The sequence below is a fragment of the Typopeltis vanoorti genome, chromosome 4, assembly GCF_054136105.1.
Source record: "Typopeltis vanoorti isolate ZY-2024b chromosome 4, IOZ_Tvanoo_1.0, whole genome shotgun sequence".
NCBI lineage: Eukaryota > Metazoa > Arthropoda > Arachnida > Uropygi > Thelyphonidae > Typopeltis > Typopeltis vanoorti.
In genome coordinates this window covers 113,489,804-113,514,859 of record NC_143552.1, presented here as the reverse complement: position 1 = coordinate 113,514,859, position 25,056 = coordinate 113,489,804, and the positions used below count along the sequence as shown (strand labels likewise).

General features: G+C 35.0%; 1 protein-coding gene across 1 annotated transcript in view; it reads left to right on the top strand.

The window, feature by feature from the left end:
* The window catches only part of LOC150107618 (uncharacterized), a 66,810-nt gene that overhangs the window by 1,564 nt on the left and 40,190 nt on the right, over positions 1-25,056 (top strand). Inside the window, exon 2 of the mRNA XM_090392139.1 lies at positions 23,931-24,071. Coding sequence (XP_090248265.1) covers positions 23,931-24,071 — 141 coding nt within the window. The remainder of the gene's footprint in view (positions 1-23,930; positions 24,072-25,056) is intronic.

Sequence of the window (25,056 nt, the reverse complement as noted above, 5' to 3'; positions counted from 1 at the left end):
TATTTATTTATTTTTTTTTATTAATCTATGTTCCGAAAAATATTACAGGTGGACATTTCATCAAAGTTTATCTTTTTATTTGATCTTTTGAAAGGTTAAAGTATGTTAAAGCGCATGCGGCCTTCCCCCCACCTTTAATTACCACCTTGTAGCATATCATCAAATTTACATCTCGGATTGCTAATTACGATAATTTAATTATCTACTTCGCAATGACGTCAGGAGTCTCTTAGACGCCATAAGAGAATTTTACGAGGTTTTGTCATGAACACGAGCGGACTATTCTTAGTGTTATGAATAAATGTAGGAATATGAAGTTCTTTGACCGTGAACTAGAATTAATCATTTCCCTTTAAACACATACAAAACATTTCCAGTTTCCTGAAATCGAGCGAGCAAGTGAATGAACTTGGCTGAGCGCACAGATAAGTGACAGTTCTAAAGAATTATACCTGCATGAAAAAAATGCAACGGTTTGATGTATTACTTTAATTACTGTTTTTTTTTTTTCATATAAAGAAAGTTCACTTTATTAAAATAATTTAAACTCAATATACTCAAAATAATACTAGATAATTAAAAAAAGTAGTTAATATTCATTAATTTATTAATTTTTAAAGTATCCGTAATAATTAATAAAATAAACTGCAGACAATAACAGTTCTTTATTGGAAAATAAAAAAAATTAATAATAACAATAATAATTTTAGTAATAGTAATTTTATACTGTTTGGGTCATTAATTACAATAATTATATATAAATTCAGGTATTATATTTATTCCACTTATATAATATTTATCGTAATTATATAATATTTTAGTAATTTCTGTTATTTTATTTTCATGTTCGTTTATGTTCTAGTCGAACTTTTATTATAGTTAAAGTTTATTTCATTTTCTAAGAGTTTGTGGATGAAAAATTATACTTCAGAAGAACTTTGTGATTCAGCGTCTCCACCATAAATTAAAATTAAAGAAATATACTAGCATTTTTTTTTTCCGGATCGAATTTCTCCATTAATGTTAAGTACCTTGCCATGGCTAAGAAACTTGACTTCACAGAAATTTAATTTACCGAAATTAATTCTGTCTACTTAGTCTGTCTGTCTATCAGTTGCTTCTAATTTGCACGAAGGCGAGTTTAATCTCTCAAGACAGACAAACCGGCCAGAGAACGAGATTGATTAACTGGTCTTATAAAGGTTTTTTGAGTCGTGAACAGAATTCGAAACCAGGTGTTTCTAACCAAAGAGCATCGTCATCATTTACTTAGCTACAAAAGGGTCTAATATTTATTTTAAACAATATTATGCTTTATTTTATTTATTTATATTTATATTTATATTTTATTTTATATAACTAAAGATACAGTGATTAGTTCATACCAATGATTGTACTCAAAAGAAATATCAAAGAGCAAACTGGAGACCTGCTAGGCAGCAGTGTACTGCCTTAGAGCACCCTTTTCTCTAAATGATAGCTATCCCCTTGTTCATGCGCACTTATTTTCTGATTTTTTTAAATTTTTTTGTTTCGAATCAAAATGTGTGTACCGTTTTTTTATCTTGACCCGAGGGAGGGTAATCATTCATTTCAATGAAAACAACCAACGAAAAATTAGACTATTGTATTGTTCTTGGTTGTTTAGGCATCAGTGAAATATTTTAACCAATTCGTTTTATCTACGTCCACCTTTGTGATGAATCTGAAGCCATCAGAGAATGCAGCAAGAAGGTTATTACGACATCGATCCGCTGCAAGCAACTTTGTATTCAAAGTATAAGCCTGCCCTTGTGAGTCACTGATGACTAACTGCATTCCAGAATTCGCCAATATTTCTCGGTAATGAAATTAATACCAGGTAGAAAGTGAATTAATGCATACTTGTAGTTTGAGAGAAACTCAAAGGACATCAAATAAGTAGAAAAATCCGATTGTTTAACAAAGCTTAAGACAATCGCAGTTACTAATTCCATATTATTCACACTATCCTATACCCGTCTTCTTAATAAATTGCTAACCCCAAACAATTAAATATAATCTTGGATTACTGAGGGATTTTGGTCCCAATAATTTATTATTCTGCAATCGTAGCAATCATTCTTGCTCTTTTCGAATACCAAAGATTTAGACAGGGCGAGGCGCAGTTCCAATTCCGAGTAGGAAACATTCCCTTTCCTTCATATTGTGGAACTAAATACGGAATTTCCTTCTCTCCCTCGCTGTCTATCAACAACTGAGATAATTACTGCACGGTAGACTGATGTTTTCCTTGTTTTTTTTCGTTCGTGATTCGTGCAATTCCTGAGCATTTCTTTCGTTTGCTGATTTCTTTCATAACTTATATTAGATACTTTCAGCGAAAGGATCTTCAGTCTACGTTATTAGTTTTCGCAACTGAACAATAACAACAAAAAAATATTCATATACATATACTGTATATGTAAATACATAAATATGTAAACATATGTAAATCTTTGTAAACACGTGCCTCTTTTACACTTTCAGTTTTAAATACCTCGTTCCCTCATATAACTGTGCTAGATTATTTTTATATTGATTTGATTGAGGATCTCTCTCTCTCTCTCTCTCTCTCTCTCTCTCTCTCTCTCCAAGTATATCACCACAACTGTTTTACTGAATAATATGATAGATATTTTTTGTCAAGGATATTATGGAAATCACAAAGATTTTATAGTTAGATAGATACATTTCCATAATTTTAGAGCCTCCGTAGCTCAGTCGATACAGACGAAGCACTTTGGTCGGAAAGACCTGGGTTCGGTTCCCGTCCATTGACGTGAAGAAACTCTACCTGGTCTCTTTCGACTAAAGGTGAGGTAGCCGGTCTCATACGGAGGTGGAGGGTTTCTGCCCCTGAGAACAGTTTGCTTGTTCTCAGGGGGAGAAAAAGGCAAACTGTTCTCAAACTGTAATAATAATACATTTCAGTATAATAATACTGAAATGTATTATTATTATTCTTTCTCTTCCCCTGAGAACAGTTTGCCTGTTCTCAGGGGAAGAGGAAGAATAATAATAATACATTTCCATAATTTTATTATTTTCATTGTATACATTGGAACTTTCTAGTTCCATTCTATTTTCCCAAGTCCAAATACAAATTCCGACATTACTAATAGTAACTTATCTATCAGTAAACCTCAGTTTCTCTCTCAATTGAGTCTAAAAATCACCTGCAAGAAAAAAAAATTTTTTTGACAGTATCAATTATTTATAATAATATATCAGAAAGCGCCATATATGAGTTTATACAATTAACAACAACAACAAATCTTCTGATAACATTTTGTGTTTTGTAAGGATGTTGTGTAGTTCAAAGGGATATTTTCATTCTACACAAACGAAATCCTTCCATCTCTGCATAGTGCAAAAAATATTCCTTCGTGCAGTCCTCGGTATCACAATCATCAATAACAGCAGTACAATGAGTTTTTCTCCACCTTGCCGAGCATGCGGTCGAACGATTTTTTTGTAGTATGCACTAGTAACCCATTCGTTAGTGCTTGATATGTCAGCGTCTGCTTTTAGCATTTCCGATACTGACGTTTCACTGTTCCCCCCCCCCCTTTACCTTTCGATAATCATGGCTCCTACGTCTCTCGCTCTCTCTCCCCCGCGTGTGTGTGCGTGCGTGTGTGTGTGTGGTGCTTTGAAAATATACGGAAGAATAAAAAATCTTTATTCTTCGAAAACTTAGAAACCTTTAGTAGTTGACTGGTTGCTTTAGATTAAGTCAAGCAACTTAGGCTATGAGGAAAATGTGGATGTTTGCAGTCTTTGGTATGATGACACTGACCTATGCACCCGAGTCATAAAAATTTCTACGCCACACGCCGAGTCATTGAGAAAAATCAACAGGAAGTGAATGTGGTAACCATTTTCTGAAGGAAATATTTTCTAATCTTTTTACAAAAAGTTCGTTCAATCGTACCTTGTTTTATAGCGCGCAGTTTACAGGGAAGTCAATATTAAATTATATTACTCTTAAATTATAACTATTAAATTAATATTATATTACGGTTTATATTACTTACTCCTTGTAGTATTTGAATTAGTAAGCTCAGTATTCAATATCCAATATACTGCGAATATACAGAAGAATAAATCTAATAATAATCACTTTAGTCAAAGCTATCTGTTTCATTATTGGACTTTCAGCCCTAAATGTCAAGTGATTTTTTTTTTTTTAGTGTCCAGGCAAAAGTTATTCTTTCGAAATTTATTTTCTAAAGGGAAGGTCGGAATTCTTCAAGCTGTTAGTTATCAATCACTAGGCAGTTGCTTTCCGTACTACATCATCATCGGTGTTCATTTCTATCATCGTTTCTAGATAGAAAGTTGACGAGAAGACGTCATTCAACTGCTCCTGTATTCTTAATTCTAACTAGTATTAGTGTGCCAGATTGGCGTGAATTCTAGGATAGATTTGGCTAAATTGAAGGAATAAACAATACCAGTTTCTTCAGGGAAAGAGAAAAAATACTTATCTCTGTTAAAATCGAGCTTGAAAACTGGCTAAAAATCCAGTTCATAACTATATTAAGATCTGTATATTTTCTTCTAACACCAGGGAAGTTAACTCGAAAGCTGCTCTGTTATTTTCTTTCTCTCTCTCTCTCTCTCTCTCTCTCTCTCTCTATATATATATATATATATATATTTTACTCTTTTTTACAGGTTTAAAATAGCTTGGCATCTTTAACATATATCATACCCAAGGTAAAAAACTTTCTACATTTATCTCTCATCCTGAGATTTTTATCTAATAAGGTCAAAGCACCTTTCGGTAATTTGTTTTGATAAAATACTTATAAGCTCTGTATTACTTAACCTTGGTATTTCTAAGCCTGGCTCTCACTGATGAGACCTCGTAGGGGTCGGAACTGGTGGGGACTGGCTTTAAGAGGCTCTGCTTGGGGATAGGTTTTTGCCTGTCTCTGAGTAGGGCCACCGCTGAAATTATGGCTCTGGCTGGTGGTGGGGTGAGCCTGCCACTGGGTAGAGCCAACGCTGAGAAGTTCTTCTCGGTGACGGTGTGAGCCTGTCGCTGAGTGGAACAACGCTGAGTTGGACGGTCTTTCGGCCACTATGGAGTGGTCTGGGGATCGTCCTAATTTTTAGAGAGGTCTTTAAAGGTCGAAACCGGTGGGGGCTATTATGAGTTCGCTCTCTTAAGGTTTTTGCCTTAAGGGTGCAATTTGAGTCTCCGGGGAGAGTGTTTTCCGGCATGGCCCGGTGAGGGGCTTTCTCGGTGAATGCTTTTCTTAGGAATATGAGCGGTTCTGCTCGGTGGTAGTGGTGGTGGTGGGTGGAAGGCCATCACTGAGTGGAGCCAACGCTGAGATGGACGGTCTTTCATCCACAATTGAGTGCCCTAGGGATAGTCCGAATTTTTAGAGACGGTTTTACTTATTCATAAGGTCGAAACCGGTCTGGGTAGTGGCCCGCTTGCCATTAATGCATAGCATCATACATCTCCTTAAGGAGATGTGCTTTGCATTAAGGGTAAACATTAAGAATAGTGATCAGAGCTTATTCCACCTTTACCACGAGTTGCCTAAGACTTGCACTGCGTGCGGGTCACCCAGTCTTGCACTACGTGCAGGCAAAATCTTGACTTACTTGTCTGTTTGCTTACTTGTGAAATGGATTAAAACCAGATTTAAAATAGCTTGATATCTTTAACGTATATTATACCCAAGGTAAAAACTTTCTATATATATATATATATATATATTAGGATAACCAAGCAATTTTATATGCTTGGTTATTTTAGCTCCTAATCCCAAGTATGCAAACAATTGTTTGCATACTTGGGATTAGGAGCTAAAATAACCAAGCATATAAAATTGCTTGGTTATCCTAATATACAATATACCCAAGTTAAAAATTTATTCCCATATATATATATATATATATATATAGAGAGAGAGAGAGAGAGAGAGAGAATCCTCTCCTACTTGATTTTCAACCATAGGGCTCACCTCTTTATCACAGTAACTTACTTTTGTTACTTCTATTACAAGTTTTGAATACCGTCCAAATTTCAAGAGTATATATATGAGGCGGGTTATAACGTCAAGTTTTCCAGCAACTAAAATTAAAAATATAGCACATGCATTTTAAAAACAGAAAAGGAAAATAAACGAGATCGTAATTGTAGTAGGTACCGACGACTTAACTAGTGATTAGTTCAGTATGAGAGAGGATATGAAAGGGTTGTTGGAAAGTGAAAATCATCAGTATATTACCTCGATATAATAAAATGAATTAAGAAGAAGAAGGGTTATGATGGCAAACGATTCAATGCGTAGGCTGTATAGAAGGAATGGATGCGAGTTTTTGGATGTGTGGAGTTTTGTATTCATCATAAATGTAAGTAGTCCAGGAGGCTTGGAAACCTTTGGACGCCTTGTTTGAGACATTATCTTCATGCTGCCTGTGATTCATTCCTGGGGCTTCTTTTGTCTGAAGCACCAACAATGTACCACAAGGCAACACTACTGGCGTGGGGGGCACGGGGAAGGCTGTCTCAACCCCCCCCCCAATGTGTGGAGTGTGAGGGACGATTAGTTGTATAAAGGGACGGCCTACACCTGAATGCGTATAGTATCAGGAGTCTTGAAAAACCTAATAACTGGTATGAGGCCTAACACAGAGAGTCAGGGGAAACTAAATTATACGAGTAATGGGAGCAATGGTGATAATATGGGTGTAAGGGCCAGAATGTTATATAATTGTGCTAATGACGGGAATGGGCATTATCGTGGAAATGATTACGAGGAGAGAACGATTTCGACTTTGTGTTTGTCCGGTTCGAAGCCATCAAACATGTGCAAAGATGTCTACTTGCATAAGGCACTACAGAAGAATAGAGATCTGCAAGTTGTCGAACTGTGTCATACAGACTGCAGACAAGAGTGTACAAAAGAATATGCAGGTAGCTTATTATGTCTATATACGAATGCTAGGAGTATCAGAAACAAAGGGATGGAGATATGTTGGGACCTCAGATTGTAGGCATTAGTGACATACTAACTGGTATCGAGTGTAAAGGGTACAGTATTTTTAGGAAGGACAGACAGGACAAGAGAGGAAGGAGGCGTGCTGCTAATGATATCGGGTGACTTGAATACAGCTAGTTTTGAGAACTATGATTTTAATACTAGTAACAGTATTTGATGCGGCAATGAATTTGAAGCCATCTGGTGTGAGGTGGAATCTAACAAGATTAATTACATAGTTGGTGGTGTTACAGACCTGGTGGATCGGTTGCTAGTGATGAAGAAATGTGTCACCAAATAGAAAAGGTGAGCGCGAAAAGAGTAATCATAATGGGAGACTTTAATTATCCAAATATTGATTGGGTAGCAGTAAAATCTCATGAGAAGAATGAAACTGAATTTATTGAGCTGTTGCGAGAAAACTTCCTCAAGCAGCATGTGACAGAAGGAAATCAAGATCAAATCGAATCTAAGATTTGATTATGGTGTCAGAGGGTGTTTCAGATAGCGACGTAACTATTCTTCCTCCGCTTGGTGACAGTGATCATGCAGTACTCACTTGGGAAGTGACTAAGTTTATGAATAGTTCATTCAGGAAAAGGTTACATGCCGAACTACAAAAGCAGGAAATTATGACCAACCGAGGAGTATACTGGGTTCATTGCAATGGTATTGGTTGCTGGATGGGAAGAATATTGACAGTGCATGGGAGGCATTTAAAAAAATACTTAAATGATGCAATATCAGAATGTGTCCCGAGAGTTCGAAGAATAAATCGGATAGATGTCAAATGGATGTGTAAACTTATTAAGCAAGAGATATGAAACGGATGATGTAGAAGGAATATCGTCTGCATAGGGATGATGTCCGTTATGAATATTATAAGCAGCAGCCCAGAAGAGTCACAACTGTTGTACGGAAAGTTAAGTCTGAGTATGCAACATTGAGTTCACTGCTTTCTCTTCTGAAGAAACTCACAGGTGTATGAAGAGGAGGTATTAGAGCTGTTGCTCTAATAAGAATAAGAATTCAGCGATAGGGATTGATGGGATATCAGCACAGGTGCTAAAAGAGTGTTCAGCTGAACTGGCTTTCCTTTGACCAGGCTATACAATTTAAGTCTCAGAACACCGAAGATTCCGCAGGAATGGAAAGAATGTATGGTAATCCCATTGCACAATGGTAGTGCAAAGACTGATGTATCCAACTATCAACCAATCAGCATCTCCGGAATGGTGATGAAGATTTTGGAAAAATTGGTTAGGGCTCACATTCAGAAATGGGTTGACAGTGAATATCTACTTTGCAATGAACAACATGGGTTTACTAAGGGAAGGTCATGCTTTAGCAACTTGCTCACATTTTATAACAATGTTACCATTGAACTAGACAAGGGGAATGGATACACCATGACACTTTTGGATTTTGCTAAGGCTTTTGACAGAATACAGAATGGAAGACTGTTGCATAAACTGGAGAATATGGGTTTGGATTATAGAATATTAGTGCGGATAAGAGAATGGCTAAATTACAGATATCTAAAAGTGATATAAGGGAGGTATATCGTCTTTGTCTGCAAAAGTGAGTCTGCAAGATTTAAGGTAACAAGTGGTGTTCCACAAAGATGAGTCCTTGGTGCACTGTTATTCAATCTGTACATTAATGATATTGGGAAGGATTTGACAGATGACATTGAGCTATTTGCTGATGATACAAAGATAGATAGAGCATTCAGGAGTGCTTCTGATATGCAGTACTTGCAGAATGATTTGAATAGGCTGGAATTGTGGGCATGGGAAAATGGATTTCAGTTCAATGTCAGTAAATGTAAAATCATGCACTTTGGTGTGATGAGATATCCAATGTCGTATTATATTGGTGGGATTATGCTTGAAGAAATTGAAGAGGCTAGGGATCTTGGAGTGTTAATAGATAGGAAGTTGAAGTTCAGGGGCCATGTAGCAAAGATTGCAAATACAACTCAAAAGATAATTGCAATGCTGAAACGAAAGTTCACATGTAAATATAAGAATGTCGTTTTTCTTCTTTGCAAGGCCTTAAATAAAATAAATTTTGTGTGATGATACTGAGGTCCCCCTTTTTTACGGGAGTTCACAGTACCATCTAGTGCCCCCACATTTTATCCGGGCTCCGGAACCGGCATAGGCTGACGAATCAGATATAGGGCTGGGTCAGTATTCCTGACTGTAATCCGTGTGTCCTCAGACCGGTTTGCCTGCTTGCGGGATGAAAAACACCAGATAAACTGGCGAAAAAAACCCTACTGCCCACGCCCAAGACCGGCTAACTTGGCTATGGCAGATCCTTAAGCTCCTCACGTCGTTGATAGGACACTCCTTCCCCAGGCATACGGTTGCGAAGCGCAAAGCTACTAGGCTAACCGCGCGGACTACAAGGCCTTGATAAGACCTCACTTGGACTATTGTGCGTAGATCTGGTCTCCTGGTTTCCTTGATAATTCTGATACAGTGGAGAAAGTGTTAAAATGATATCAGGATTGTGGAATAATGATTATGAAGACAGATTGAAAATTTGTAGACTGCAGACACTAACAAACAGGAGAAAGTGGAGTGATATGATTTAGACGTACAAACTTCTGAAAGGTTCATATTGGATTTCAGTTGATGGAATTGTTCAATTTATGGAGGGTGGGGAAAGGACAAGAGGGCATCCTTGGAAGCTGAGAATGAATGCCTCCAAGAAAGGGGGGGGGGATGATTTTTTTTTTTTGGCTAGATGGGCGAAGCAAGAATGTTTTTCATATTCCCCGTTATCTGTAGAGGACAATGTAAGGATAGAGTGTTATTCAGCTATGAGCTCTGGTCATGGAGGAGGGTAAAAGCAATAGCTTAGCCTAAGTTAGAACTTTATTGGCTACAGCATTGCATCCATTACCCTCCTTCCTCCTCCTCTTACTTTTTTTTTCCGGGGGGGGGAGATGGACTGAGTCCTTGACTCTTTATCCCTTCATCTGATTGGAAGAAAATCTGTGTGGATGGGGTGTTATAGGGCTAAAAGCTCTAGTCATGGCTGGGTAACAGCATAGCCGAGCCTCAGTTAAAACTTCATTGGCTACAGCATTGCCATCCGTTACCTTGGATGGATAGATGGACTACTAATCCTTATCCTCAAAAGGACTGGCCAGATGGGCGAAGCAAGAATGCTTTTCATATTCCCCATGATCTGAAGAGGACAATGTAAGGTGTTATTCAGCTATAAAGCTCTGATCATGGCTGGAGGATAACAGCAATAGCCAAGCCTCAGTTAGAACTTCATTGGCTACAGCATTGCCATCCATTACCTTCCCTGGGTACTCATTTTAGTCGCCTCGTACGACATGCATGAGCTACATTGGGGCTATTCTTAACCCGTCCACCACACGGAGACTACTACTACTACTACTACTAATAATAATAATAATAATGCTATTACTAAGAATTTCAGGTTTACTTACCAAGATCAAAATACGGAATTTTTCCATCATTATTTTCAATATTAGTTTGATGTGTTTAGTTGCAAGGAAATTATTAATTAAACAAATACTATCCTAGAAGGAAAATAATACATTTTCGCATTAAATCTAGCTCGTTATTATGCTACAATATTATCCCATAGGCTGACAATAACGTCATAAACTTTACAGCAACTGTAGCTGCAGTTTTTAGATAATGCTAACAGTTCTTAAAAGAACTGGGAGATGGACTGAGTCCTTGACTCGTTATCCCGTCATCTGAATGAAGAAAATCTGTGTGGATGGGGTGTTATTGAGCTAAAGCCCTAGTCATGGCTGGGTAACGGCAATAGCCGAGCCTCAGTTAAAACTTCATTGGCTACAGCATTGCCATTCGTTACCCTGGAAGTCCTAAAAAGGACGTTTTCTCCCTCCTGGAACCATAATAGTCCTTATAAGGACTGGCTTAAAGGGGCGAAACAAGAATGCTTTTCATCTTCCCCGTTATCTGTAGAGGATAGAGGACAGTGTAGGGATAAGGTGTTATTGAGCTATTAAATTAAAGCTCTGATCATGGAAGAAGGGTAACAGCAATAGCCGAGCCTCAGTTAGAACTTCATTAGCTACAGTATTGCCATCCATTTCCCTCCAAGGAATTGAATGAATCACATACCCAAGACCATCTGGAACCATAATGCTAACAATATATTAGTTCTTATACTTTTCTATATTCTATAATTTATTGGTGTTTGCTTTGTTTATGTACTAGATATTCATTTAATAAATGTTTCATCTAGAATTTTTGATTTCTCTCCTCCAAAACACGTCATAATTTAAAAATAAATAAATAAATAAATAAAAGTTATCTCAAAAATATATAAATAAATTTTATTTATTTATTTTTATGAAACCATTCACTGAACTGTTTCATATATATTTCTCATAAACTATTTTATAAAATTTTATAGCACAATAGATTTTTAATTAAGATAAAAATCTTTGCATCACAGTTTATGAGAAAATCATGCAGAGTGCTTCTACGAGTATAGCAACGTTAAATAAATTTTCATATGAAAAAGTAATTCATTATTAATGTTCCAATTTTTATGTAAATGAAATGATACTAAAATACCTTTCATTCCATACTCGACAAAGATTACTGGATCTGTCACTACTTAGATTTTGCTATTATAAATAATATACACGAAGAAAGAAATTTAAATCAATGGTTGCAACATGCTTTTAATATACGATATATCCGTGTTACACGACACTACAGTTAACGAGGCTTAAACAACTAAATTGGATTAACGTGTTTCTAAGCAATAAACTTCGTTGCGTGTATGAACCATTAAAAGTTATATTTGCACAAAATTTATATTAACGCAATGCATGCAACTAGCGAAAAACAAAAAAGCTAAGAAATTGTTTATAAATGACAATGAATTTAAGTAAAATTTATAAGTTTTCCCACACCAAAAAAAGATTATAATAAGAAATTCCAAATATCATCATCATCATCATCATCATACGTATCAAGGATTTAGGCCTAGTATGGCCTGTTCCGGCCTTAGAAGTCATCGTTTAAGAGGACGTCCTGGTTTTCTTTTTCCTAATGGTTTGTACTTTAAGGCTTGTTTTGGTAATCTTTCTGTTTTCATTCTTTGAACGTGTTCCATCCATCTATGTTTATATTTTTTAATTTTTTCAATTACTGGTTCTTGGTTTAATTATTTCATAATATCTTTGTTTCTTTTGTGATCAAATAGGGTATACTTTGCAGTTTTTCTCATAAACTTCATTTCTGCTGTTGTTAATCTTTGTTTGTCTTTTTGTTTTATTGTCCAGATTTCGCTTCCATACATTAAGACCGGTAGGGCTAAATAAACATATATAATAAAATAAATAAAAATGATTACATAATTTTAGCAGGAGACTTAAATGCAAGAATTGGAAACACGAAAATTAATAATAATATAGGAATACATGGAGAACACACTCTAAACAGAAATGGTAAAAAATTGATTGACTTTGTAGTTTATAATAACCTAAAAATAATGAATTCCTTCTATAAACACAAAGACATACATAAATATACTTGGGCAGCAAGAGGATGGAAATCAATATTAGATTACTTCTTTTCATTTAATATGAAAATTTTCACTAGATGTTAGAGTTCACAGAGGATATGAAATAAGCAGTGACCACTTCCTTGTTAAAATAAAATTAAGATTACCACCTAAATGGCTACAAGTAACAAGAACAGAAAGAAAAATTGAAACATTTGTTTATAAAACTAGACTATTGAATGACACAAATGTACAATGGCTATATGAACAAAGAATTAACCAGTATCTAGATAAAATAAAACAAAATGAAGAAATAGAAATAGAATGGCTTAATATAAAAACGATACTAAATGCAGCAGCAAATGAAAGCTTAGGAAAGACCAAAAAATTCAATAAAAGAAAAAAACTGAAGATCTGGGATGATACAATCAAAGAAATAATCAAAAAGAAAAAAGAAGCCTATCACAAATTCCAAATATATAATTCAGAATATTAGTTAGAATTTGCTATCTAACAGAACACGAATGAGTAGAATAACACTATCATAGAATAAAATATAGCGTGTGAGTACCAAAAGTATAAATTTATAGCATTGTTATGGTAGTATAAGAATATTACGAATACGTGTTCACAGTCCCACACACACAAGAGAATTAAAAATAATTGAGAAAGATTTCCAAAGTTGAGTTGAGGTTACAGAATTTGGCTGATATATCGATCATAAGGTATAAGAAGATACACTCTCTGAAAGAGAAACGAACACCCATTTAACCCCCTACTAAACTTTTAAGACAGGATTACAACCCTCCAGAGAATGACTGCTGTTAATGTATATATGCAGGCTTCTCCTGCCAAGTGGATAGAGCGGTCCTGTTCTTAGGCCTCCTTACATGGAGACCATCGAGTCATATTGCTCCATATCTGTGTAAGTTCTATGATAAAACTTATACCATGTAAACTTCATCATAGTAATGTTCTACACCATCTTTTTTAGATGATGTCACTGTAGCATGACAGTGCAGTTAAGACATTCGTTCTTCGGTAGTAGAGACTAGGATTCAAAACTAGTCTAGTACGCCAGAACCATTATAAGGTTTTCAAAAAAAAAAAAAGCCTTTAATTGGTTTCGTGGAAAGGTGACAGAGATTTCACTCCTGAAAACTCGGGTTTTGATCTGCAAATAAGACAAATCTTCCGAACACAACACACACAGTTAACAAAACATTATAATTAGTTATAATTAGTTTTGTGTTACCTAATTTATTTAATTAGCAACATAAACTTGTTTGATTAAAGTATTCTTTAATTTTTTTGCTTTAATCGGTTATCGACCCTTACTCTTTGTGTGTTGTGGCGGGAACTTTAGAGTCGTATGTAGGTGACAATGTAAATGTGCGGAAACAGATGGCTCTGTACAAAATATGCTCCCGGCTAGGTCATTACTGTACGACCCAAAAGTTTTACGAAGTCCATTTAAGGCGTGGCAAGCCTGAGGGAGGGGGTTGTTTCGCGCTGGATCACCACTCGACCTGAAGAAGTTCCACATAATTTTTTTTATATTATATTATAGATTACACGTGTTATCTAAATTTTAGAAACATGAATAAGAATTGAACTTAGTACATTAATATTAAGGTTTGTCCTTAAATATTGCATCACTTTATTGTTTAGAATAAAACAGTAATAAGCATTATTTATAAATGATTGTAAAAATAATCCTCGATTATTAAATATTAGCAAAATTCATTCCAATGTGAGTGTTATAGCACTGAAGAGTACAGGGAAAGTTGAAGTGTGCTATCATAACATACATGCTCTATATGAAGTTGAATCTAATTAGGTATTACGATCGCATTTGTTTTTCTGAAAATTTGAGACATCATCGTAGCTCCGTGAATTTCCCTTTTTTTTTTTTTTTTTTTGTTATAATGTGACAATTACAATTAAATCAATCATAGTCAAACAAGACTAGACTGTTTGTATTCTGATTGTCATTTGGTTGTTGGTGGTGGTGATGATCATAATTTGTAACCTACTATGATGAAAATTCTCCAGATAAATCTGACTGAACGGATGAAAAGAAAAAGGAACATGCAGGTTGCTATTTCCATAATGTGGTGTGAACCAACTAGCCGTCTTGAAGCCTGATTTTTTCTTACAAATGTTGAGGATGTTTCAGAGATCAAAGATTCACTCTCCCTCACTAGAAAGGAATTGCTGCTGGTTAAAAAAAAACAAAAAAAAACATGAGCATGGCATCATGGAGGATCCATCAATATCTTCTGATTGAAGTTATATTTAAGATAGCCAAGAACTACACATAACTTAGCAAAGGATACTTAATGATCGACCAAGTGATCTGAATCTGTCACTGTAACAAGACAAACAGATCCACATTGCAAAAACTGAATTTTTAGACTGATGACAAGAGGATTTTCGGAGATAGGGTCGCGTTTTGTGTACCCATGCACATAAACAGCAAACCAATGGAAGAATAAACATTTGAATAAAAGCTTGAAGTATGAATACTGTTAATTGATTTCTCTAAATTCGGGTTAGAGTCAGAACGAGAACAAAATGACTCCTTTTATGATTCCTTAAATGACTCCTAAAGGAATGAATCCGCTATTGCTTTTTCCTTTGGTATTAAAGAAACTTCCCGACACCTTAAAAACAATCATGCTGTCCAGTATGTCAAGGAATACATGAAATAATATCCATTCAATCAAATAAAATGTTATATTAAATGAACAAACTGCATAAAAGGAACTGTTGAGTGGTATATGTAGCGAGTTGAAGAACTTTGCATTTTTTTACTTGTAGTTTCAAGAAATGGTGCAGCTTTGATCGTCAAACAGAAGAGAAACACCATTATTTTGGAAGGAGAAGTCAATAGTCCTTTGGTGTGTCCTCCAGATTCACATTCGTCTTCGGGAGTAAACACTTAACATTAAGCGTTAGAAAATTAAAAACAAAAAATTTAAAAAATGAAGAAAAATGAACAGTTCAAGTATTATTGTGATAATTATGAAAATCGATGAACATTGAAACGAATTCATTGTAAGAACTGTTGAAAATACTAACGTACTTTTCAGTGACAAGCAATGTAGTGAGATAAAACATTGCAATGGCAGGTTGCTAAAGGAAAATGATCTACATGATGATCCATTTTAATTTGATTTTAACATAAGAAATATGTTAAACAGTGATTTTATTTTTTCCTTTAATTTTCAAAGTAAGTTCATTAAGATATTTTGTTTCTTCAGTAAGGATACTAGATGTGGGTTTCGTTTAGTGTCAATTAACTGGGGTAGTTTAATCATTTTCACTCACCTTTACTCAATAATCTCACCGCTGAATAAAATTCCATCACCATGTTCTGCTTCGATTTCTTTCTTTCTTTTTCTTTTTTAAATAGAATTTAAAGTAAGAGAAGACATTTTGATGAAGTTCAAAATAAGCGCCTTCCTGAAATGATGCAGAGAAAATCATTCGGGTTTCAGAGCAAAGTTGCATAGGTTTCTCGTGGTCTTAGAACCTACACGTCTCTACCACTATCTGTTGTTATATTTTCATTTCTTCTCAGTTCAGTTTCAAAGATGCAACTAGTTCCTTAACTTTCAGGAACAAATCCAATCCATTGGTACTGGTTTTTAAAACTTAAATAAGTTCTTCCTGTAGAGCTGTCAACTCTGGAAATAAAGATCTAAAACACTGTGATAACGTTACTTTTATCAGTTGCAATAACAATCAAACAAGTTTGCTCATATAGTTGTTCAAATACATTTGCATCCATTTCTGCTATATGTCCTCCTCAAATTCTGGTAGAGAGACTTGAAAGATTGATTTTTTTTTTCATTTCAAACTTAGGAAAACCTTTTTATCCATAGATAATAAACGTTGCCTAAAAATGCTGAATATAGGGCCTTCCGTTCTTTGCAGCTGTTTTTCCACTGTACAAGTAACCACACACACACACACACACACACACACACACACACACACACACACACACACACACACACACACACACACACACACACACACACACACACACACACACACACACACACACACACACACACACACACACACACACACACACACACACACACACACATTATTCTAATACGTTGTTTCAAGTAAATATACTTTGGTAATCGATCAAGGAGACTTTCAAAGTATTGATTTTATTTTTCCTAAGGTGATCAAAGAATCAAGATTTCTTCAAGAACCTGCACTAATTCACCAACCTTCCATTTGTTCGACAAAATGGTTCGATAACAGCGCAATAGATATCGCAGTTGATTCACACCTTGAAGCAGAATGCCATTGAGTGATATTTTGGGATAACGTATTTGGTTTACTGGATATCGCATTTTACTTGTGTTAGGAAAACATTTCCCTGGCTACACTAAACGTAATTAATGCAATGTTGACAGTCGATGTTCTAAACGTGTGTTGAGTGAAAAAAAAAAAAAAAGACATTGTTCTAGGACAAGCAATGTTCGGTACATACGACACTATTTAATACAATACATAACGAAATGATATCGCTCCCTAGATCATGTGGACAAAAAAATAAAATAAAATAAAATAATAATAATAATAAATTATAATAATAAACACCTTTTGCTCTCTCTCTCTCTCTTGTCTACAATATGAGACAACTTTTGCATTACGAAGATTTCGAATGTAAATTAAACTCTGCAGAATTAGTTTCATAGAAATCGTCACATTAGGAGTTGCTTCTGAGTTACTCGTAATTGGTAGAAGAAGAATTGTTACATAACTCAAAATTATTCTCAAAATTTAGGATAATGGATATTCCTTTAACATGTAATGTTTATTATTATTATTTTATATCCGGACTTTTCAAGACAATTTGGATGCTGTTAGTGATAATGAACGATTTCATACAGTAATGGAAAGGTTTCATCCCCGAAACTCGCATTTTTCATCCCACAAAACATGCAAACAGACGGGAGAATAACTATAGTTTAGAGACATAATACACTGGCTTTAGCTGCTTTGGTCGTAATTAACAGTTAACTGCTTTAGACGCCTCCTTCTAAAACCTAACGTAAAGAATTTGATATTTATTTGCTAATTTTTTAAATATAAATGTAACTTAGATCCCTATTAAGTTTTAAGTGACATCATCTTATTGACAACATCTATACCATTTTATAAACCGAATTAAGTAAGACAATACTCTGTCATTTTATCGATATTATGTGCTTGTGACAGCAAACCACCATCACCTTTACACGACACTCCTCGATGAGTTTATTACTCAAAAGAGGAGTACAGTATATTAGCCCAAGCTTTTCAATGATCACAAGTACAATAATTACTAGCATGTTGCTCAGGAGATATAATCGATTATTATTCTACATAAGTATCTCTGAAAATGCAATATGGTGCTGGTAATACTATAGGACTTAACAGAACTGCTGTTTCAATCACACTTTTTGAAGGGGATGGAAAATACACATCTTAAATCCTACCTCAGTCACTCATTCCGAACTAAATAAAAAAAAAATATATATATATATATATTATTAAAAAGTTTTAATGACTGATACCGAAAGATAAAGAGATGACATGGTATATATGAAAAGATACTACTAGTTTACTAGTTTCGTTGAATTGATCAACATCTTCAGGTATCACAATCAAAGAGATATAAAAAATTACAGAGACTTAAAATTGCATTAACAGAACAAGTACAAAAGACAGTAGCATGTTTGAAAACAAAATGCGAGCTTGAGTTCCAAATAAACGTAGACTACGCGCTGTCACGAGTGCACCAATACTGAACAGCGGCAACGTGTGCGTCAGAGAGATTGAAACTCAGGCTGTTGTTGATATGGGAAGAATCTAGAGAAATTTCTCTAGATTCGACAATCTTTCTCTCGAGCTCATCATAGCACACATTGATGTTAGAAATTTGAGTCCAGTTCACAATGTGTTGGCCGCCTTCGTCTGAGATAACTGAAAAGAGAACGTGGCTAGAGAGAGCGCTGAGTCTAGTCCTATTGTAGGAGATATCTCCACGGTGTTCTTCCAAACGTAGAAGGATGGATTTAGCTGTCTGGCCATAGTATGGCCTTCCACAATCACATAAAATCTTGTACACTCCTGGAAACTGAGTTGGAAGATGTTTCTCTTTAGGTTTACTAAGTATTGAACGAAGTTTCGGGAGCGTAGTAAAGCAAGTTCTGAAGTTAAACTTCTTGAGAATTTTTTGCCATTCTTTCCTCCAGTCACTCAACTACTTCTGAAGATCCCTCTTCCACCAGAGCCTTCATCTCTTTGCCTTACATCAGCTCTCTTTCACCAAAACTGGCTTTCAAAACTCTCTTTCACTAAAAGAAATATATATTATATATTTCTTTGATTGTGATACCTGAAGATGTTGATCAATTCAACGAAACTAGTAAACTAGTAGTATCTTTTCAAATATACCATGTCATCTCTTTATCTCTCGGTATTAGTCATTAAAAGTTTTTAATAATATTTCCCACCGAGTAAAATTATTATTATTAATAATAATAATAATAATAATAATAATAATAATAATAATAATAATAATATATATATATATATACTAGATCTGAAAAAAAAAGTACTAAATTTTTATTTGCTTTTGTTTCACTCTATTTAGGGCATTTTACGATATTACTACCTCATTATGATAGATGACCTCAATGTAAAACATGTACGACAAATATGAAAAGAAAAAAAGTCAAAATTCACTTTACTGTAGTCATCTATGAGTCCAAGAGCTGCAGTTGTCAATTATCATAACAGAAGTCCCAATTGTAACTCTAGCACTTAACATGTGTATTGATTTACCATATCATTTTTATTCTTATTATTCTTCTTATTATTATTACGTGACACCTCCAGGGAGTCCAAAGACTCATCGAGGAAGGGCACCTACTCTACAACTCTCCTTTTAGTGTTTAAAATAATGTAACATTAGATTTTCAGTTATTTAATATGCTATTTACATATATATACAGGGGTTCCCACTCGCAAGAAAAACACTGGAAGTATTTATTCGATATTTGTGGCAGATTTTAAGAAATTAATTCTTCAGAAATAGCAAAATCTGTAGCTGATGAATGTTGCAATTTTTCTTTTGTCAAAAGGAGCCCATTCATCAAGGGAGTTTGTAGTTGATTTCTTATTTTATTCTTATTTATTGTCACTGCTGAAAATATTCTTTCAGTTGCTGCCGATGAATGATGGAGGCACAGTATAGCTTTAACTAATGTTGCTAAATTAGGAATCATTTGTTCTCCTACAGCATTTTTCATTTCAAAACTTGATTCCAAAACACCATGAATTTTTGACTTTTTTTTTTTTCAATGCTTCTACAGTCTCTTTAATAGTTGCCATTTTCTATCAAACTCTTTATAACGCCCCTAGATATACATTTTCTACATCTAAAAACTGACCATTGTCGGCTGTATTTATCTTTTCAATGGGTTCCAAATTATGTTGTGCATCAATAAAAGGTGGTTACTCATATTAAAATATTTAATTTTTTTCACTTGTTTTCATTGTGGTAATGATCTTATAACTCACGAGAAGTGTTTGAATAGCGAAGAATATATTTGCATTGGCTAATTCCAGTCGGATTGCGTGAGTATGGAATCAGGGGGAAGAGAAGGTTAGCGAACAGTGAGAGGGAGGAGGGGAAAAAGAGAAATCATGCTTGTGTCACTGAATGTGACATATGGCGAGGTGGGAGAAAAGAAAAATATTAAACTCAAATGTCTAACTCTCATGTTGTTGTTATTGTTATCATTCGGAAGGAAGGAAGTACTAGATCTGTTGGTGAACGTACTAGAACACTAAAAATTTATAAAAAGTACTAGATCTAGTACGAAAGTACGAGTAGTGCTTTCTACTAGTACTTCTCCATGCTGGCTAGATGAGCGAGCAAGAATGCTTTTCATATTCCCCGTTATCTGTAGAGGACAATGTAAGGATAGGGTGTTATTGAGCTATATAAATAAATAAAGCTCTGATCATGGCAGGAGGGTAGCATCATTACATCCCTCTAAAGGATGTTGGAAATATATTATATATATATATATATATATATATATATATATATATAATATAATTAGGTTTATAGCAAACTTTCATTTATTTCAATTAAAATGCTAGTTAATGCAATATTTTCTAAAATAATTATAATATTATAAAAGTCAAAAATTTTAATAATAATAATTTTAATTTTAATAATATTAAAATAATTTAATAATATTTTCATAATATTAGATTATATATTGTGCCATTATAGTGTACTTTATAAAAAATTAGTAATACAAATTCTCAGTGTATTACTTCATGTTTGCATATAATACAAACATGAATAATCTTAATCATTGGCGTCTCTTTCTCATTCTGTAAATTTGAAATTGAGTGTGCGTGCATGCCATTAAATTTCGCCAATATTTCCAACGCTAATAAAACAGCTATCAAATTTATTGAAATAACTACAAACCAGATGGCCTGCCTACTTTCATCTGGTATTAATAAAAAAAATAAAAAATAAAAAGTTCAGCTATGCTTGTGTAATTACGCGTAGAAGCTGAACCACATCCATGAGTATCATTTGTGAAACTTTCAAACTTGTTATACAAAATATGAATGTGTACTACTTGGTTTAACAGGTGTACCTCACATCATGCCTAGTCATACAGTGCAGTAGACTATTTATTTATTTATTTTGTTAAACAGTACTAAAACTGAAAACCTTACTACCGTTTTTTTTTAACTTAAGGGGAATGATGATTCTGAAAATGGTTACAGCCAGAGGCATAGGGACACATTGGCTTTGGAACAGTTGCCAAGGGCACCGGTGTGCGAAGGTCGCCATTGTGCAGGGTATTTTACCAATTTTCGAAATTGTCACACTATAAAAGCCACTTAGCTACGAATTTGCCACGCTGAAAGCCTAGCTAATCCCCCTGGTAGCAGCAGAACTTTCCACTTATCCTCTGTTCGTAAAATCTTGTCACGACTTGTTTGTTATTCTCGAAAGATCCTAGTACAATATAAATGAAGTACAGTTAGTTCTCTTCCCCCCCCCCCTCTTATTCACGAGGATACGTTCCAAACCCTCAGTGTATACTTTCGAGGTTAGTACCGAACCCTATATATTATGTATATATCTAAATGTATATATACACATTATGTTTTTTTTTTCTATACACATATACCTATGATAAAGTTTAATTTATAAATTAGCCACAGTAAGAGATTAACAACAATAACTAATAATAAAATAGAACAATTATAACAATACACTATAAATAAAAGTTATGTGAATGGAATCTTAGCAATCTCTCTTAGCAAAAATCAGGGTTACTTGAACATAAGCACTACGAAACCGCGACAGTCGATCTTCCAGCGATGAGTCTCCGAACTCCATGGAGATACCGTAAAATAATACTAATACTACTGCTACTAATACTAATAATAATAACCGAGACGGCTACTAAATGACTAACGGTCGGGTAACGCATACAGTACAGCGTGGATACGCTGGACAAAGGGAATGATCAATGTCCCGGGTGGGACGACACGAAATTTCACCACGCTACTCAGAACAGCGCACATCATCATCAGTCTCGAAAGACTGATGACGGTTTGTTGCTCTTCTTCTTCCCCCAACCCCTCCCCATTTTAGTAATTACAACAATGGTAACTCGAAAATCTGCAATAGATTTTGTACTACAGTAAGTATATCATATATTCATAGTAATCTATAGAAAACATATACTACGGTTGCTGATCAGATTATTAGACAGAAGAAAAATATTTGAGTATTGTTTCAAAACTGTTCATGACTGTATCTGAAAAATGAATAGTATAAGAGGGTGAAGTTTGAAAACGGTAGCTCATTCGCTTTCGACGATGTTCTTTGGTTGGAAAGACCTTGGTTCGAATCCCGTGTAGGACGTGAACAACCTTTATCAGGACTTTTCATTTGGAAGTGAGTTAGCCGGTCTCATACAGGGGAGGAGGGTGAAATGGTTTTTTCATCCAAAAACAGGAAATCGTGCCAAAAGAACACACGCAATTTACAGTCATAGGATGCTACGTGAAACTTATGACTGCAATGTCGTAGGAATCTGGTTGGGAAAACCTGCATGGCCGACGTAAAACGGAAAGATCCTGAAGATACTATTGCAATGGAAGACAAGTTAACAGGATTAAAACCCTTCTCCTTTTATATGAAATTAACAAATATAAAGAAAGAAGCACTCATTTACAAAATTCAAAGAGTTTTTCCCAACAGGCAAATGTGTTGTTTTAACAATTAACAGACAAATATTCTAACGCTGGCCTTAGTTGCCTTTTTCCTCAGTTACCAAACCTTAGGTGTATATTGTAATTCTAATCAAGTCCATTGAGTGCATATCGACTTTGATAATTATCCACAAAAATCTTTATACCCACTTTAAGGCTATTCAATATAAGATGAATTATAGTAGGCTGGAATCTTTGCGAGACAGCATTTTTCTGTGTGTTGTCTCAGCAATGATCTTTAGTTTGAAAGACATGAAACGAAGTTGCTCAAATATCTAAATCTTGAGGAACCATTATAAGGACTTTTCAAGTGAAGAATAGTTAGTTCGTAACTACTACCCCCACTAAGAGAGTAAGGGTAGCAGTTTTTCTTAAGGAAAATCGACAGACAGAATTGCAGGAGTTACCCATTCCTAATTTTATCCACAGAATCGTTGTGGACAATGAAAAGTGAAGTCTACTACATCAGCAACAAAATCTTATCAAGCGTGCTGTTTGCTCTCTGAAATTAGACCGTCATTGTCTAATAATCCAATCAATCAATCACCGGATTCTTATAATCAATTGCATGCATTTTTTTGTTTTGTTTTTTAGAACCACAAAACTAGACTACCGTTTAATCAATCATTAGATTATTTAATAACTCAAATCAACATATGGACTGTTTTAGTAAGTCTTCGTTTTCTGAAAATATAGAATAAAAATACGATTTACCAATCATTAACGAATTGTTTTGTTGATGACATAAGAGACAAAAATTGACCGAAGACTTGCCGTTTTTTTTTTTTTTTTTAATTCGCAGTATTGCATGTTTCATTTGAGATGTTGTACTTTTATTGTGAATATTGTGGTTTATCAATTGGGTGAGATCAAGGCTAGTTTGTCTACTTAGCGCAATTCCGAAAAAAATTTTTTTTTTTTTTTCCCGGAAATTGGTTGAATTAGTTGAAAACGCCACCTTGAAATATAAAAAATATAAATGATGTGTATATCTATCTTATGTTTGGCAAATGTACCTTTCAGAACCTCTTCCCATGAAGATGCGGGCCTTGCCTCAATCGTTTTGGCAACAGCCAAATAATGCATGTGAGGTTTCTCCTTCCACTGCAGTTGTCCCGATGTTACCACCGCTTTTTAAACAAGATACTCAAGAAGATGTTTCAGGTGAGCTCACTTGTATTATCTTCAGCATTATAAAATTACTTTTTTTTTTGTTTTTACATTTCAAAATATGCTTTTCTTGTAACTGAAGGAGTTACAACTGAGTGTACGTGATTCTATCTACAGTATATTACTAGAATTTTGTAGCGTGCTGTGGGCTAAACTGTTTTTTTCTTTGAGTTCAAGTGATTTGAAATTTCTAAAGGATCCTGTATTTTTCCACAGTTCTACATATTTCCTCGCTCTCGTTTCTTAGAACGTGCCCACCAGTTAAAGCCGGTTTATACACATAACAGCCACTGAATTTGAAACTTTTATTTAATACCGTGTTGGACTTCCTTTAGTTCGAATTACAGCACATATGCGGTTTGGCATAGATTTTGCAAGGTGTTGGATTTCATTTACGTCTACAACATATCAAGCGTTCACTAGACTGGCCTTTAACTGGCTCATATTTGACTGAAAAAGACTTCTCCCAGATCTGCTTTTCAAAATTGTCCCATATATTTTCAATGGGATTCAGATCCAGGCTTTGTAGTAGTCAGTGAAGATAGTGGAAGTCCCTGTCATGCCACTGCTGAACAACTGTTACACGAGGGACAGTAGCATTGTCGTCCATGAAACAACCATCAACTGCTGAATAAAAAGTCAACATTGCAGGATGGACTTGATGAGTAACAATGTTCATTTATTCCTTGGAGGACACCGACCTTCCAGCAATATCAGAGAACCAACAGAACATCCCCACACCATAACACCACCTACAGAACCTTGAGTTGTGTTCACAAGATAAGCAGGGTTCATTGCTTCGTGGGAGGGGGGCTTCCGCCAACAGACTCTCTGCCTACCGTCGGAACAGAACAAAGTATACCGTGATTCGTCGGGCCACATGACTTTTTTCTAGTCTTCCAGTGTCCAGTCACGGTGTTCCTGACACCATTGTAGACGAACTTTCCGTTTCTTCGCAGAAATCAGTGGTTTCCGTATA